The sequence below is a fragment of the Salmo trutta genome, chromosome 14 (genome assembly GCF_901001165.1).
Source record: "Salmo trutta chromosome 14, fSalTru1.1, whole genome shotgun sequence".
NCBI classification, from domain to species: Eukaryota; Metazoa; Chordata; class Actinopteri; order Salmoniformes; family Salmonidae; genus Salmo; species Salmo trutta.
The window spans coordinates 12,738,487-12,754,847 of NC_042970.1; the positions used below are offsets into that span (position 1 = coordinate 12,738,487).

The 16,361-nt window shown below is 40.9% G+C and overlaps 1 protein-coding gene and 1 long non-coding RNA gene across 2 annotated transcripts; one reads left to right on the forward strand and one right to left on the reverse strand.

The window, feature by feature from the left end:
• Positions 1-784: 784 nt before the first annotated feature.
• Positions 785-10,606, forward strand: LOC115207416 (uncharacterized). Its single transcript, XR_003881010.1, has 2 exons — positions 785-1,008; positions 9,194-10,606. It is a non-coding gene; the product is annotated as an uncharacterized LOC115207416 (long non-coding RNA).
• A 783-nt stretch (positions 10,607-11,389) lies between these two features.
• Positions 11,390-14,895, reverse strand: LOC115207415 (adenosine receptor A3-like). The gene is made up of 2 exons (XM_029774483.1): positions 14,279-14,895; positions 11,390-12,386 (listed from the first exon to the last, which is right to left on the reverse strand). The coding sequence occupies exons 1-2, from the start codon at positions 14,833-14,835 to the stop codon at positions 11,759-11,761; spliced, it is 1,185 nt and encodes a 394-aa protein (XP_029630343.1). The 5' UTR covers positions 14,836-14,895; the 3' UTR covers positions 11,390-11,758.
• Between the last annotated feature and the right edge of the window lie 1,466 nt (positions 14,896-16,361).

Genomic DNA, 16,361 nt, shown 5'->3' on the forward strand with positions numbered 1-16,361 from the left:
CCTCACCCTCAGTGTTGCTTCAATTCAAAACAAAGACACAGGCAGGTGCAGAACAGCTACAGACGTCTGTAATGACTACCGAAAATGGGAATCGTGAGGCATGTACTACCTGGGACTGATGCCAACTGCTGACAAAAGGCTTCACTGCACGCTCTGCAGTCTTTAACTCCTCCTCTTCTTCTCCCCAAATGCAGCGGAGATCTCCAGCATTGACTTGTTTTGATATAATAAGTCTGGCAAAGCTTTTTGGGGTGCAAGAACCGATGTGAGTATTTAATTCTGATACCTATCTCCGCCTTCGTGTGTTTTTTCCTGCTCCCTCTGCCTCAGTGTGTTACTGTGAGGTGTGTTGATGATGATAGACTGTCAGTCTCTGGGTTTAAGGGCCTTGTGAGGTGACTTTGTTTCATTGTTCCTTACAGACACTATTTTAGAGAGGATTTCAAAGTTCAAGAGCTCAATTTACGCTATCGAACACTTTCAGCTCTAAGACAAAATATGATTTTGAGCAGGCTGTTGTGACCTCATGCTCTCTCTCTCTCTCTGAATCTCTCTCTCTCTCTCTCTGCAGCTGGACCAAAGTGGACAGGGAGATAGGAGGGCAGGGAGAGAGGAGGGCAGCGAGAGAAGAGGGCGGAGAGAGAGAAGGGCAGGGAGAGAGGAGGGCAGGGAGAGAGGAGGGCAGGGAGAGAGGAGGGCAGGGAGAGAGGAGGGCAGGGAGAGAAGAGGGCGGAGAGAGAGAAGGGCAGGGAGAGAGGAGGGCAGGGAGAGAGGAGGGCAGGGAGAGAGGAGGGCATGGCAGAGACTGCTCTCAAGCCCCAACCCCTGTTCGAGTGGGGTTGCTCGCCAGCACGCCGCTCAGCCTTTCCCTCATTCTGCAGGGGAAAGAGAGGGATGTGGAAACGCGCTCTTTTCTTCCCACCCTTTTTTCTCCACCAACATGGCCTGTTCCCCTCGGGTTATGTCTGCCGAGATCCCTGCTCTGTCCTTTACAAAATCTACCTCCAGGTATTTCCATGTTTAATACTGCTTCTTAGCCAGCGCCCTGCAACTCTATTTTTTCCATTTATCTCTTCTTTACTCCCTATCTTTAATCTTTTATCTTTTCCTCTTTTCCACCATCATCTTCCTCCTGTACACGTGTCTGCCTCGCCCCCGCCGCCTAATCTCTGCCATTACTGTACGGTAGAAATGAAGCAGATTTTTGTATGAAGAGGTGAAGAGAATTAGCTAGACGACGAGCATATTATGCACTTTGTTAACACAGTGAAGCTTGCTACAGTGATAGCTATTCACTTCAGGGTCAAACGTTTAGCGCATGAGGCATCCGCTCAGGACGAGATGCATTCTTTTATATTGAATGTGATGGACAGCTTTGTTTGTGTAGGACGTTTTAGGTAGAACAGTCACCTGAGGATAAAGACATAGGCCTCTTACTGGTCTCATGGCTGGCTCTGGCCTTTCAGGCTTTTAGTCAACAATAACATTTAATGTATCGTTATGAGGCAAAGAAAGCCTAATCACACTACTCTGCCATAAATCCCATAGCCCTAAAAAGAAACAAACTGCACCAGCGCTGCCTCTCGAAGGTTTAAAAGGGAAGTACTTTGAGATAAAAGGACTTTTGCATATTTACACTGCGGTTTACCTTTCTCGCAGAATTCAATTCCATAAGGTTTAAAACATAGTGAAAAATCAGCAACCAGTCTCCTGCATTGTCTGTTGTGGAGGAAACACTATACAAACACTATACAATTGGTATGATCAAAAGAAGATGACTCTCACAAAAATAGAGCAGCTCTATAGTGAACATAATAAAGTCAACAAGTTGGCTCTAGTATTATCGGCCACAATGTGAATATGGACACTTTTGTTATTTTGATTATATTCAGAAATTCAAAGTCACTTACAATGTGTCTGGAACATATTTACTGTATGTCTGCACACACAAACAGTTATGATATTCTGATGTTTTGGATGATTTGATATCAAAAAAAAATGTTGACCCTGATCTTAAGGATTTTGCATTAACTATTATGATAGTTCAAGCAACAATACAGTCACATCTAAAAATATAACTATTTAGAAAGCCCTGGAGGCTGTGTAACACAAAAGCTCTCTCTACCAAATGTGTTAAAAAGTGAAACAGAGATGTCAAACTAAATTACAACATTAAATGAGCTGATAAGGAATGGGGGGACTACTTCTTTGGTAACTAACGGTCTGTTAGTTACTGCTGTTACCTACAGACCTGTCCAGAAACCAGTATGAACCAGATCATTCTGATGCAAGCAATGTTCTATACATGAAGGGGTTCGTAGAGTATAGTATGATTTTAGGGTCTCAATTTCAGCATTTCTGTGCTCACAATGTAGCTTTAAGTTGTTATTGTTGGCATGTCGCAAATAAGATCATGCAGAAACGATCGCGTTAATAGAAGAAGAAAAAAAGGTCTGGATTGATGTTGAAGTGGCTCGTGATTATTAACAGTAGCTCTACTTTCAACAAAGGGACGTCAAAAGTCGACATTTTGTCAGTACACGTACGCTTACTACAATGCACAGCATTAATAAATTGCTCATGTAGCCAAGGCCTACACTCTTTTCTCCAGTTTTAGAATATTACCTACAGTCTATTATTTGCTTAGTGTGCGAGTGTGTTTGTGTATGTGTGTGTTTGTGTGTGATGGTGTGTATGTGCATGTTTGTGTGTGTGTGAGAAAGATAGAGAGCACGTCACACAGAAAGCCAAAGCTACAGTAAGAGAGAAATATTAAAAAGGGGTGGGGGCAGGGAAGGCGGGGAAGAGACAGAAAATGAGCTCCTCCTCCCCTTGTTCGTTGTGTTCTCCTCAGATGACTCCTCCCCTTGTTTGTTGCGTTCTCCTCAGATGACTCCTCCCCTTGTTCGTTGTGTTCTCCTCAGATGACTCCTCCCCTTGTTTGTTGTGTTCTCCTCAGATGACTCCTCCCCTTGTTTGTTGTGTTCTCCTCAGATGACTCCTCCCCTTGTTCGTTGTGTTCTCCTCAGATGACTCCTCCCCTTGTTTGTTGTGTTCTCCTCAGATGACTCCTCCCCTTGTTCGTTGTGTTCTCCTCAGATGACTCCTCCCCTTGTTTGTTGTGTTCTCCTCAGATGACTCCTCCCCTTGTTCGTTGTGTTCTCCTCAGATGAACTTGTCATGTTACTTGATGATGTGTTCTTTTGGAAGCCAGGCAATTCATATCCCCTGTTATTTGTGTCTCCTCCCCCCGGTTACAGTGACCCACTGGTTACCAGGAACAAAGTCTCATTGACTTCATCAGGAACTATAAGCATACTCAAACAATCCGATTTGACAATACTTGAAGACCAATGAGAAGTAAAAAAAATAACAATATTGATGTTCGATGGAAATAGGAGTAGACCATATAACATGGCTCTGAAAAAGAACAATAGGTGTTATCCTAACAAAATTAAATCAAATCAAACTTTATTTGTCATATGAGCCGAATACAAAATGTGTAGACCTTACCGTGAAATGCTTACTAGCAGTGCAGTTCAAGAAGAGTTAAGAAAAAAAGAATAAAAACTAACATAATAACATAACAATAACGAGGCTATATACAGGGGGTACCGGTACCAAGTCAATGTGCAGGGGTACAGGCTAGTTGAGGTAATTTGTACATGTAGGTAGGGGTGAAGTGACTATGCATAGATAATAAACAGCGAGTAGCAGCAGTGTACAAAACAAATTGGGGGGGGGGGGTCAATGTAAATAGTCCGGTGGCCAGTTGATTAATTGTTCAGCAGTCTTATAGCTTAGGGTAGAAGCTGTTATGGAGCCTTTTGGCCCTAACAGCTTATAAACTTGAATTCAGTATAAGACCGTAATTGTCAAATTTGGTATCAATATTCATAAGGCCTGTATGAAATGAAATTCTTTGTTTTCTTTGAAACAAATCTATGGGGATGAATATTGAACAAAGTGAAAGATGTATGCATTAAATGTTAATCATCTAGGTCTGTTCATGATTTAGTGCAGTTAGTTGCTGCATGTTATTAGTGTTACAACAAATAGGGGTTGCTATGCCAGGTCGCAGTTGCAAATGAGAACTTGTTATCAACGAGCCTACCTGGTTAAATAAAGGTGAAATTATTATTATATTTTTTTAAATGCCACCCTACGCTGAGGCCTCCGGAGACCACAGGATGGAATCGAACAAGGTCAATGCCAGATATACTTCCTGTTTGGGGCCCGCTATTTTTGCAACCAGGACATTATCCTAGGATCGAGCCGATTTACATGATGAATAATTTCTGTCGTTGTTAATGTAGGGAACAGAAGTAGGCTACTGTACTATACAAAAGTGTACTTGCTTTAGTCTAGACATATAGTGTTTAGGTACCATACTAGGCTCAATATGATAGATAGTGTATCTATGGTGGAGGATTTTTCAACTCTCCTATACTAGGCTCAATATGATATATAGTATATCTATGCTGGAGGATTTTACAACTCTCCTATACTAGGCTCAATAGGATATATAGTATATCTATGCTGGAGGATTTTACAACTCTCCTATACCAGGCTCAATAGGATATATAGTATATCTATGCTGGAGGATTTTACAACTCTCCTATACCAGGCTCAATAGGATATATAGTATATCTATGCTGGAGGATTTTACAACTCTCCTATACTAGGCTCAATAGAAAATTGAACTGAGAAGAAAAGATGTGGAGCCTGAGTCTGGTATTAGCAGAAAGGGTAGACTGGAGAGTTGGAACACGAGGAAGACACTGAACGTTGACTGGGAAAGGAGAGGCACACCACCACGTCCATAGTACTGTACAGAACAATATGGTGGTATTTTTGTTGTTGTTGCAGAGGTTGGTTATGTACATGCATACTTAAGATTGGAAGTAAATGCTGATTGACTCAAACAGTACACTGGATTAATAATGCTGACGGATTTAAAGCAAAAACATTTTTGAAAGCAGTATTGTCAGAACAACTCTGTCATACACTGTCTACTGGTGAATTGATCAACTGATCTCTTCTAAATCCATGTTAAATATATGTGAATACTAAATGAGTGACGTGCGTTTTTTTCACCATTGATTTCATGGTTGAAAACATTGTTCATAATTGATTGGATATGTATTGAAACAGACACTAAATAACGTATTGTTCTAAACAAAATGGGCTCAAAACATTAACAGAGGCAGATGCTTGCAAATGGGCGAACTCAACGTGATAATAGCCACTTCCTTTTCAATCATTACCATACTGAAGTGGCAGGCGAACAAAGTGTTTCTAATTGTAAAGCGGAAAAAACTGTTTACATTAATTAGGCAGAAGATCATTGTAAATTCCTGGCAAATGGAGAGAGAGAGAGGGAAAATAAACAGGATGTGTTACAGATAGTCTCAACGGATGGAGCACACAGACAGGATCAGTCCTTTACTGCATTAGCTCTACCCTTCTCTCTGGACATTTCTCAGAATTGAAAACTTGAGCACAGGATCTAGCTGATGTTGCGATGGTGTAAGTCTAGTTCGATGCCATAGTAGTTATGGTATTGTTACATGCACGTCTTTGTTTTTTTACATGGCAGACTCCCATTGCTTCGGTGCCAATATTCCCCTCCCCCTCCCCTGTCAGTGGCGAGCATCGCCATGCTCCCTCCACTACATCAACTGCTTTTTGGTTCATTGAGATTCAGCCTGGCACACAGACAATGCCCATTTCTTGGCACAGGATATTGAAGGGAGAAGCGTACAAGATTCTACCCCAGTCTCTTCCCTCTCGGTCGTGCCCAGTGTTTTACCGATCCCCGTGGACCATCGCCAACTCATGTTAGATATTTTTCGTATTGTGCTTGTGGCAAAATACTAATCGCGAGTGATTCGTAATCCAGCTAATCCACAGTATGGAACATTAGAACCAAGTTTGTTATTGCGACGGTTGTTTTACTCTGTCCGGGCATCTTTCTATAAGGCGAAACACAGAAACAGCATTTTCTGATGATGTCTTTGTCAGAAAAAATGTACAGGAGAGGTGACAGGAAGACAGCTCCTCTCTCTTACTTACCACGGCAGCCATTTTCTTTTGTCCAATGAAGTCAGTGAGTGAGAAGCCTGGGATTTGAACAGTTGATAATAAGGATCCAGCTTTTTGTTGACTTAAACTTTTTAATGTTTGTAAGTATTATCTCTTCTCCAAGTTTAAATGTGTCTGTTTTCGTGTAGGTTATATATTATGTGCACAAATATGACTCACTGTCTTGTATGATATTGATATCTACCAAGCCTGCAGATCTGTATTTATATAATTAGGACATACGGTCATACAGGTAAAACACTTCTCCAAATCCAAATATACTCAATCATATTATGGATTCTCACCGTCAGTCCCATCACCTGTTGTCATGTATCCAGTCTTCAGGCTTGACAAAAACCTCTCCCAGAACTATGAGGCCCATCATCCTCATGAAGCACTGTTCAGTGGGTAGTTACTGCCTACCAGCACTTCAAACAGAAGGATGGGTTTCATATAGAAAAATGGTATGCAAAAGGTTGTGTAGCTTCTTCGTACTAACCTTGCTACCAAAACTATACAAGTGATTACTGCAACCTTATCTTTGATCAAGTGTTACCAATGTGCTATGCTTGTTTTCTTAAGATATTTTACCATTTTGAAATTGACCACTATCTTATTTCCTTTGTTAAACTTCCGGTCTGCGTTGTTAATTATTCATAAACAACCAGAAAATCATCAATGAAGAAATGTGGAGTTACTCCAACAAAATCCAACTGAAAATGCATTTCAAAATGCATTTCTTATTTGACCTTATTAAGACATCTAAATAATTGTATACTCACAGCCTGGAAATTGAATTATTTTTCTCTAACTTCAAGATCGAAATACCTCAAACTAAGGTAAACTTCATAACACATTCATGTATCAAGTTAGGATTCACAAGTTAGGATTCAGCCCTAAGCCTTTAATCACGTATTTTTGTCAATAGATATCAGTCCCCCTCAGTCTGTCTCGTCTATGTACACTGACCAGTCAGAAGAGGCTCTTATTTGGCGTCTAATTAATTCAACATCTCAATTAAGACCTCCACTCCATCCCTGCCCCACTGCCTTCTCATTCTCCCCCACAGAGCAGTCCCTGGCACTCCTACACACTGCCTCGCAGCCTGCCAAAACATTTCAATCACTGTCTGCCTTAATTAGGCCAAATAGGAATTCAGAATGTTAATGAACTGCCCTGGTGCCTTTCAGAGGATATGGTTCACATGCTAATTTATGCAAAGCGGCGGGGCCTCTTCATGGTTTGACCATCATCTACCGTAACACTGCCTGAGCTGGCCCAACCCACCTAGCCGAAGCATGGCCCTGGGGGGCACGGGCTGCACTGCCCAGCTGGTACTTCAAACTCTAGTTGGCACAGCTAACACTGAGCTCTTTTTCAAAGAGCTGGAAATGGCTTCCACACTGAGAAAAACAACCACATAGTTTTATTGGGGACATTTGAGACTCTCTTGTTATGGTAGAAATGATATAAACATCTTTATAGTTCACTATCAAATACCATGTCAGCATAAAAACAATGGAATTTTATCAGTTTTCATTCACCTTCATCTCTTCGAAATGATGGACGCTGCAAAGTGGTAAATGTAATTGAGCTTATCCACTCAGATGGGCATAATAGTGTCACCATTTACAAGTAAAACAGTCAGACCCAGCTGAGATTCAATCCAATGAATTGAAAGAAGCAGTGGGAGAGTTTCACAGGTTTCTGCCCCACAGATGTTGTCACTTAAGAGTGCCAAGCAACTCCCTAAAATGGCCAAAGCACTACTATTTTGTTTACGTCCGGTTCCCTTCCCTCCTTTGCATTGCTTGCAGGCTATCCACACAGTTCTGTTTACCATATCCACACAGTTCTGTTCACGCTATCCACACAGCTCTGTTCACCATATCCACACAGTTCTGTTCATGCTATCCACACAGCTCTGTTCATGCTATCCACACAGCTCTGTTCATGCTATCCACACAGCTCTGTACATGCTATCCACACAGCTCTGTTCAGGCTATCCACACAGCTCTGTTCATGCTATCCACACAGCTCTGTTCAGGCTATCCACACAGCTCTGTTCATGCTATCCACACAGCTCTGTTCAGGCTATCCACACAGCTCTGTTCAGGCTATCCACACAGCTCTGTTCATGCTATCCACACAGCTCTGTTCAGGCTATCCACACAGCTCTGTACATGCTATCCACACAGCTCTGTTCAGGCTATCCACACAGCTCTGTTCAGGCTATCCACACAGCTCTGTTCATGCTATCCACACAGCTCTGTACATGCTATCCACACAGCTCTGTTCAGGCTATCCACACAGCTCTATTCAGGCTATCCACACAGCTCTATTCACGCTAGGGGGAGGCAACTGGGGGTTAAAATTCAGCTTTTTACTTCTGCCTGTTAAACAGCGAGCTACCGTAAGGTTGTAGGGCTGGAAAGAGCCAAGTTTCTAAAGAAAATGGGCACTAATTCCTGGCACAGCTCTCCTTTATTACATGCCACCTTCTCTGAATGCCAGTGAGTTACGTTTTAGACTCGCACAAATTAACACACTTTCCGTAGCGACTGCATTCTTTTGTTATTATTTCGTTCATCTTTTGACCTAAGCTACCTTTAGCGATTCCGTAGCGATCAGATCACTTGCCTGCTTTTCTCTATAACTGTCACAGTGACACAGACACACACCTGTCGTTGCCTTAATACGAACTGATGAATCTTCAGGTTCAGCTCCACAGCTCACACAAAGCAAAGCAGTTGAACCAGGCCCAGGTTTAAACATCAGAGCCAAAACCAAAGAGGAAATTGCTCCTTGGAGGTAATTCCCTATAAAACTGTTACCAGACTAACTCTTCAGTCCGTAGTGGGGGATGTCATTTGAATAATCTGGACCTGTGCCGAGTTTCTGTTTATGCCTGATTATTCAAGTTGGTTAAATCTACTGTCCTGTGGTGTGTCTGAATGTGTGTGTGTCTATGTGTGACCATTTGTTTGAATGCAAATGTGCAATGTGTGTATGTGTTTATTATGTACAGTAATGATCAACCACTAAACATACAAATGCTCTCTCTCTCTCTCTCTCTCTCTTTCTCTTTCTATTTCTCGTTCTCTCCCAGTTTCCCAGTAGAAGTCCTGACCTCCTCTCCGGGTTGATGATAAACAGAGCACCTGTCCTTGAGACTGAGGTAGTAGATTGAATAGTTGTGGGGTATATGTCCTCCCTCTGACATAACTATACAATCTACTGTCTTTCCTAAGGAGACAGACCAGTCGTCAATACCCCTGAAGCCAGACCATTTTCCCCTGGCTGTCCCATCCATCTCCCCAGCCTGGACACCTGCCTGCAGCCTGTCTGTGTTCTGTGGGGAAGTTAAAAATTAGCATATCACATCCATTCACTGAATGTTCCAGGACAACATGAGGATGTGCAACATTTCCTCTGTTAGACCACCCAATTCTTTATTTGGTTTACAGCGATTGGGGCCTATTGTGATATGGCCCTATTGTGTTTGAGTGAAAGTGTGCTTTAGGGTGAGTGTGTTTGTGTTGTCGCCTCTCGCTGTATGTGTTTGAATGACATTCCCCCCTCATCCGTCAGTGTTTTAGGTGAGTGTGTCCTGGCGAGGTGAGGTAGTAGGTTGTATAGTTTGTGAAGGGATAGAATCCTATTCAGGTGATAACTATACAGTCTATTGCCTTCCTTGAGAGGAACAATGACCGTCTGCAGCGACGAGGAATTCCACAGAAAGCTGCTTGTTGAATTCCTCTGTGCATTGGATGCAATCTTACTGTGGTAAAGCAACAGAGGGAGCACTGGTGTATTTATTATAGTTTGCTAGCGTCACCTAGTGGCGAAGGAGCAGCAGGACTCCAGAGACATTCCACCTGAAGGTTCCCGTAGGCAGGGGTGGAAAGAGAACTGAAATATCCTACTCAAGTAGGAGTACTGTTACTTTATGCAATGCAAAATAAAGTGCATAAAGAATAAAGTTGGCAGACTTCAATATACTTCATATTCCAGAAAAAAACATGTCTCATTCTTTCACCCTTTCAATCCATCATTCACTCCTCTGTTACATCTTACTTATCCATGGGACCGGCTGACATTCACTCACTCACCGATTCACACTCTTTCCCTCGCCCACTCACTCCCTCACTCACAAACTATATTTTCCCTCACTCAGAGGTGGAAAGAGTACTGAAATATATTACTCAAGTAGAAGTACTGTTACTTTAATGAAAATACAACAACAACAAAGAGTACTCAGAAAAGCTACTCAATTACAGTAACGAGAGTAGTTGTAATGAGTTACTTTACACCTCTGCTCATAGGTTCACGACTCAGAGCAGGAAGTAAAGAATATGAAATTAACTTAATAGAGAATGCATGAGTTTGACATAATCTAAACTATAAGGGTTGGTTCTCCAGACCTAAATCAAGCCCTGAATAAGTTTTTTCAGTATTGTAGTACTGTTACAAGTCAACATTATTCAAGGTTCTATGAATGAATAAAGGTTAAATAAAGCTATGAAACTGGCCTCTATATTTTACTCTGAATTTTGAAGGAACTCAAGACCTCAGATTGCTCCTATTTTTAGGGCTTCTACTCTTTAGCTTGTACATAAATTATCTTTCTCTTGTATATAATGTCATGTGGATTATAATGTTTTGCATAGACATACCACAACCGTGGACGAAACTACATCTACCGCAGCGATGCTACAAGTATCACAATGACTTGAACACTAAAGCATTACCTAGTTTGCAGTATGTGAATGAAACCGAAAGTATGTAGCTCTAATGGAAAAATACACGACGGTTACGAAGGTCAGTGGAGGTCTGACAGAGTATATCCAGCCATTGTATCACTCTGGTAGGAACACAATGCGTTCATCTATTGCAATATGCCATATTGCAATAATGTAATACATATCCCACTGCGTACTGCCATCTAGTGTACTTAGACAAGACCAGGGGAACTGTAAAGATGTACTGCTAGTTAATATACATTAATCAATAGACACAATATAATCATGAGCTTCAACATATGTATATTATAACAAATGTAATAGTATGTATTTTACAAATCATTCTGAAATAAAAACTTAACTTCAGAGAGGATTTCCTCATCTCAGAAAATGTATATTTTGATGAAGAAAGAATTTGATGGAGACCTATTTGTATACTTTCTGTATCACCTGATGGTATAAAGACATTACCACCACAAAATACATTAAACATAAACTTGTGGGAAAGTTGTGTTAGAACGTTGTGTATGGTTGTGTTGAAAATAACCATAATCCTAAAAAAGTTCATTAGAGAAGTACTTCTTTATTGAGATAGTACATCTTATTTCCAATTCTGGGAAAGCACTGTATACATACAGAAGGTAACAATTATAACTTTTGGATTGAGGAAGTGGCATTTAGACAAAGGAAATGCATCAACGAAATTAAACACCCACTACTCTTTCTATTTTCACCATCAGTTTCATTCACAAGAAATGGAATTTGCTGTGATATGCCAACGCCGTTGAGCAATGCTAAAGTAAAATACTTTGACATTAGCTCTACCTGATCTACACATGCTTATATTAAACTGATGATACAATACATAAAGACAAATATGAGATATAGACCACATTCTAAATTGCTTTGCATCCCTATAATGACCCTTTCCATCAGTCATTTCTGGCTACCCTAGGGTTACTGCTGGTGTTCTTCTCAGTGGTCTGGTTGTCACCTCGGCACACAAACGTCCTCCATATCCTCAGGTACGCTTCCTGGATCTTGCGGATCTTAAAGGCATAAACGATCGGGTTGACAGCTGAATTGCCATGGGAGAGGAGGATGCCCACATAGAAGGCCTGTTGGGTTATGTTTGATGGGTTACCAAAGTAGGCAACACAGTTCATGAAGTGCAGAGGGAGCCAGCAAAAGGCGAAGAGCACCAGGACCAGAGTCAGGGATCGGGCCAGGCTCCTCTCCTTCCTGAAGTAGGTGTGGGACTGGGCACCGCTACCCATCCTCCCCTTCAGGTTCTTCCGGATCGTACAGAAGATGTAGCAGTACAGGACAGCCATGATAAGCAACGGAGTGAGGGTGCAGAGGAAGAAATTGAAGTATACGATGTATGACATGGGAATCACAGCCAGGAAACGGCAGATGATGGTGGTTGAGTTCCCTGAGTGAGACAAGGTGTCACGGTTGTACCACCCAAACATGGGTGGGAAGCTCAACATGAAGGCAACAAACCAACATATTGCTACCATCACCCAAGATCTCCTCTCTGTCACTGTCCTCTTGTACCTGTTGAAGCAGAGAATCTGTTCATCTGACATGACAACCTTGATGCTTTCCTTTGTACGCACGCACCCACCTATTTTGTGATACATTCATAATAATAATTACAAAGGGGAAATGCTTTGAGAGAATGTGCTAGGTGATAAATGTAGTGCCCTCCGTAATTATTGGAACAGTAAATATTATTTTCTTATTTCGGCTCTAAACTTCAAAAGTTCAGATTTAAAATCAAGCAATGACTATGCGGTTAAAGTGCAGATTATCAGCTTTAATTTGAAAGTATTTTCATCCATATTCATAGAACGCAGTGACGGCATCAAGCTTGTGACTCTACACATTTTTTGGATGCATTTGCTGTGGTTGTATTTCAGATTATTTTGTGCCCAATAGAAATTTATGGTAAATGCTGTTGTAGTGGATTTTTTTACACAGGGACACTCGAAGTCAATCTTTAATTAATCATCCTTTATTTGTCAGCGCGCTGGAGAGGTTCCAACCAACTCAATGCACCATAGCTCTCCTTGGGCAGTCCCAGCAGTTGTCTTATATACAGCTATACACAGACAAGTTATATTTGCATGATTTAGCATAATTAATTAATCATTACTGGTTTGTTTCATTCATATGACCGACCAATACTGGTTCCTAACATGTGACAGACCAATACCTCCCGAGGCTTCTTCTCTCTAAGCTGAGACCTTGAAACTGAGATATCTTTCATTTGTTCTCAAAACAAGGTCTGGGCGAACTGCCAAATTGCAGATACTGATAAGGATTCGTGAAATCAGTCACTTGCATGAACACAGAACAGTACATGAATAGAACACAGAAATTAGTTATCAGAAAAGCACAAACATTAAAATTCCCTTACACTGTATTGTGTCATTTTGGAGTCACTTTCACTGTAATTAAGAATAGAATATGTTTCTAAACAGTTCTATGTTAATGTGAATGCAACCATGATCACAGATAATCCTGAATGAATTGTGAATAATGATGAGCGAGAAAGTTACAGAGCATTAATCAAAATTATGGTTTGCCGCTTATCCGCTTGTTGTCCCCTTATGCCATAGTTTGTACATCTCAATAGTCATTAGAAGCCACATTTGTCAGCCATATCAGCTATGTTTTTTAAAAAGACAATAAAATGAGGCTGAATGAACTGTTTCACTGCCAGACAAGGCTCTGCTGATAGCCAGGTGAAGCAGTGGTAAGATATGGGACTGCTGTTGGGACAGCTTTATGTAGGCCCAAACAGTTTGTGGGCACAGTTTGTCACTGTTAACGTGCAATTCATTTGTTGTTTAGTGTTGTGTTGTGTAGTGGCTTTGCTGGCATGCATTCAACTTTTATTTATTTTTTCCCCCACCAAGATTTACATGCTAAAATTGCAACTGTGTGAGAGGTTAGAATACCATGGGTGTATGATATTTATATGATATTACTTTCTCACTCAACATTATTCACAATTTATTCAGGATTATTGTAATCATGGTAGTGTCCACATTAATGTAGAAGTACTTAGAAACATATTCTATTCTTATTTACAATAAAAGTAACTCGAAAATGACACAATACATTATCTACCATTCATTTCTATTGGGCACAAAATAATCAGAAACAACCAAAACAAACAGCAAATGCATCCAACAAATGTGTAGTACTTTATTACACATATAAGTGAATGTGTCCCAATACTTTTGGTTCCCTTAAATGGTGGACTATGTACAAAAGGGATGTAATTTCTAAACGGTTCATGAAAATACCCTCAAATGAATGCTGACGTCAGCACTTTGACCTCGTAGTCAATGTTTGATTTCAAACAAAAGAAGAAAAAATGCTTCACTGTAACAATAATTACAGACTATTTACAGTATTTAGGTCAGAAGACAGCTCACCTGAGAGGGATGAAGACTCGTAGATATCGGTCCACAGAGATGGCGAGTAGAAACAGTACAGAGGCCAATGTCAACAAAATTTCCACACAGCTTATGAAGAGACAGACATTGAACGAGATCTTCACTCTTCCATCTACCAGTATAGCCGCTGGCACAGCCACAGAACCTACAAGGAAGTCTGCCACAGCCAGAGAAACCATAAAGCAGAAGGTGGGCTGCCGTAGAGAGCTGCTCAACCACACTGCTGAGATCACCAGCACATTGCCCAGACAGCAGGCAACAGCGATCAGCACCTCCAACACTGTGTAGGCCACCTCTCCTCCAGACATCCTGTCAGCCATTCCAATGGAAGTGTAATATTCTACTGTATTCCACTGAACTATAATCCTGAGGATTTTACAGCAATGTTTCTTGGACCAGTCTGTCGAGTATGTACATTTGCTCACTGAAAAAGTTACAACCCCCTGCAACTTCATGCTTATCTTCCGTTTCCTTTTCAACAAATGCAAAAGGTTTAAACGATCTGCACATTGACACATCTTTAATATAAACCACATTTTAAATTGTCCTGCACCCTAAAATAATCTATTTTGAAATATTCTAATAAAATCATGTAAGTATAAACAAATATAAAATGTAATACTTTTCTATAATTTTTATTAAAACAAATGTCATCTTTGTGTATCCTTTATTTCTATACATATACAGTTGAAGTCGGAAGTTTACATACACTTAGGTTGGAGTCATTAAAAGTTGTTTTTCAACCACTCCACAAATTTCTTGTTAACAAACTATAGTTTTGGCAAGTCAGTTAGGACATCTACTTTGTGCATGACACAAGTAATTTTTCCAACAATTGTTTACAGACAGATTATTTCACTTACAATTCAGTTTCACAATTCCAGTGGGTCAGAAGTTTACATACACTAACTTGACTGTGCCTTTAAACAGCTTGGAAAGTTCCAGAAAATGATGTCATGGCTTTAGAAGCTTCTGATAGACTGATTGACATAATTTGAGTCAATTGGAGGTGTACCTGTGGATGTATTTCAAGGCCTACCTTCAAACTCAGTGCCTCTTTGCTTGACATCATGGGAAAATCAAAAGAAATGAGCCAAGACCTCAGGAAAACAATTGTAGACCTCCACAAGTCTGGTTCATCCTTGGGAGCAATTTCCAAACGCCTGAAGGTACCACATTCATCTGTACAAACAATAGTATGCAAGTATAAACACCATGGGACCACACAGCCATCATACTGCTCAGGAAGGAGAAGCGTTCTGTCTCCTAGAGATGAACGTACTTTGGTGCGAAAAGTGCAAATCAATCCCAGAACAACAGCAAAGGACCTTGTGAAGATGCTGGAGGAAACAGGTACAAAAGTATCTATATCCACAGTAAAACGAGTCCTATATCAACATAACCTGAAAGGCCACTCAGCAAGGAAGAAGCCACTGCTCCAAAACCGCCATAAAAAAGCCAGACTATGGTTTGCAACTGAACATGGGGAAAAATATGATAGTTTTTGGAGAAATGTCCTCTGGTCTGATGAAACAAAAATAGAACTGTTCGACCATAAGGACCACTGTTTAAAGACACACTTTATATACACTAATTGGGTATGTAAAAAAGGGGGATGCTTGCAAGAAAAATAACACCATCCCAATCGTGAAGCACGTGGGTGGCAGCATCATGTTGTGGGGTGCTTTGCTGCAGGAGGGACTGGTGCACTTCACAAAATAGATGGCATCACGAGGATCGGAAAATTACGTGGATATATTGAAGCAACATCTCAAGACATCAGTCAGGAAGTTAAAGCTTGGTTGCAAATGGGTCTTCCAAATGGACAATAACCCCAAGTATACTTACAAAGTTGTTGCAAAATGGCTTAAGGACAACAAAGTAAAGGTATTGGAGTGGGCATCACAAAGCCTTGACCTCAATCCCATAGAAAATGTGTGGGCAGAACTAAAAAAGCGTGTGCGAGCAAGGAGGCCTACAAACCTGACTCAGTTACACCAGCTTTGTCAGGAGGAATGGGCCAAAATTCACCCAACTTGTTGTGGGAAGCTTCTGGAAGGCT

Excerpts from the sequence above, each read along its gene's own strand:
- LOC115207415 (XM_029774483.1), bottom strand. The coding sequence starts at position 14,835 with ATGTGGTTTATATTAAAGATGTGTCAATGTGCAGATCGTTTAAACCTT. Across the intron at positions 12,387-14,278 it reads CGAGTCTTCATCCCTCTCAG|GTACAAGAGGACAGTGACAG; the intron begins GTGAGCTGTCTT and ends CTGCTTCAACAG.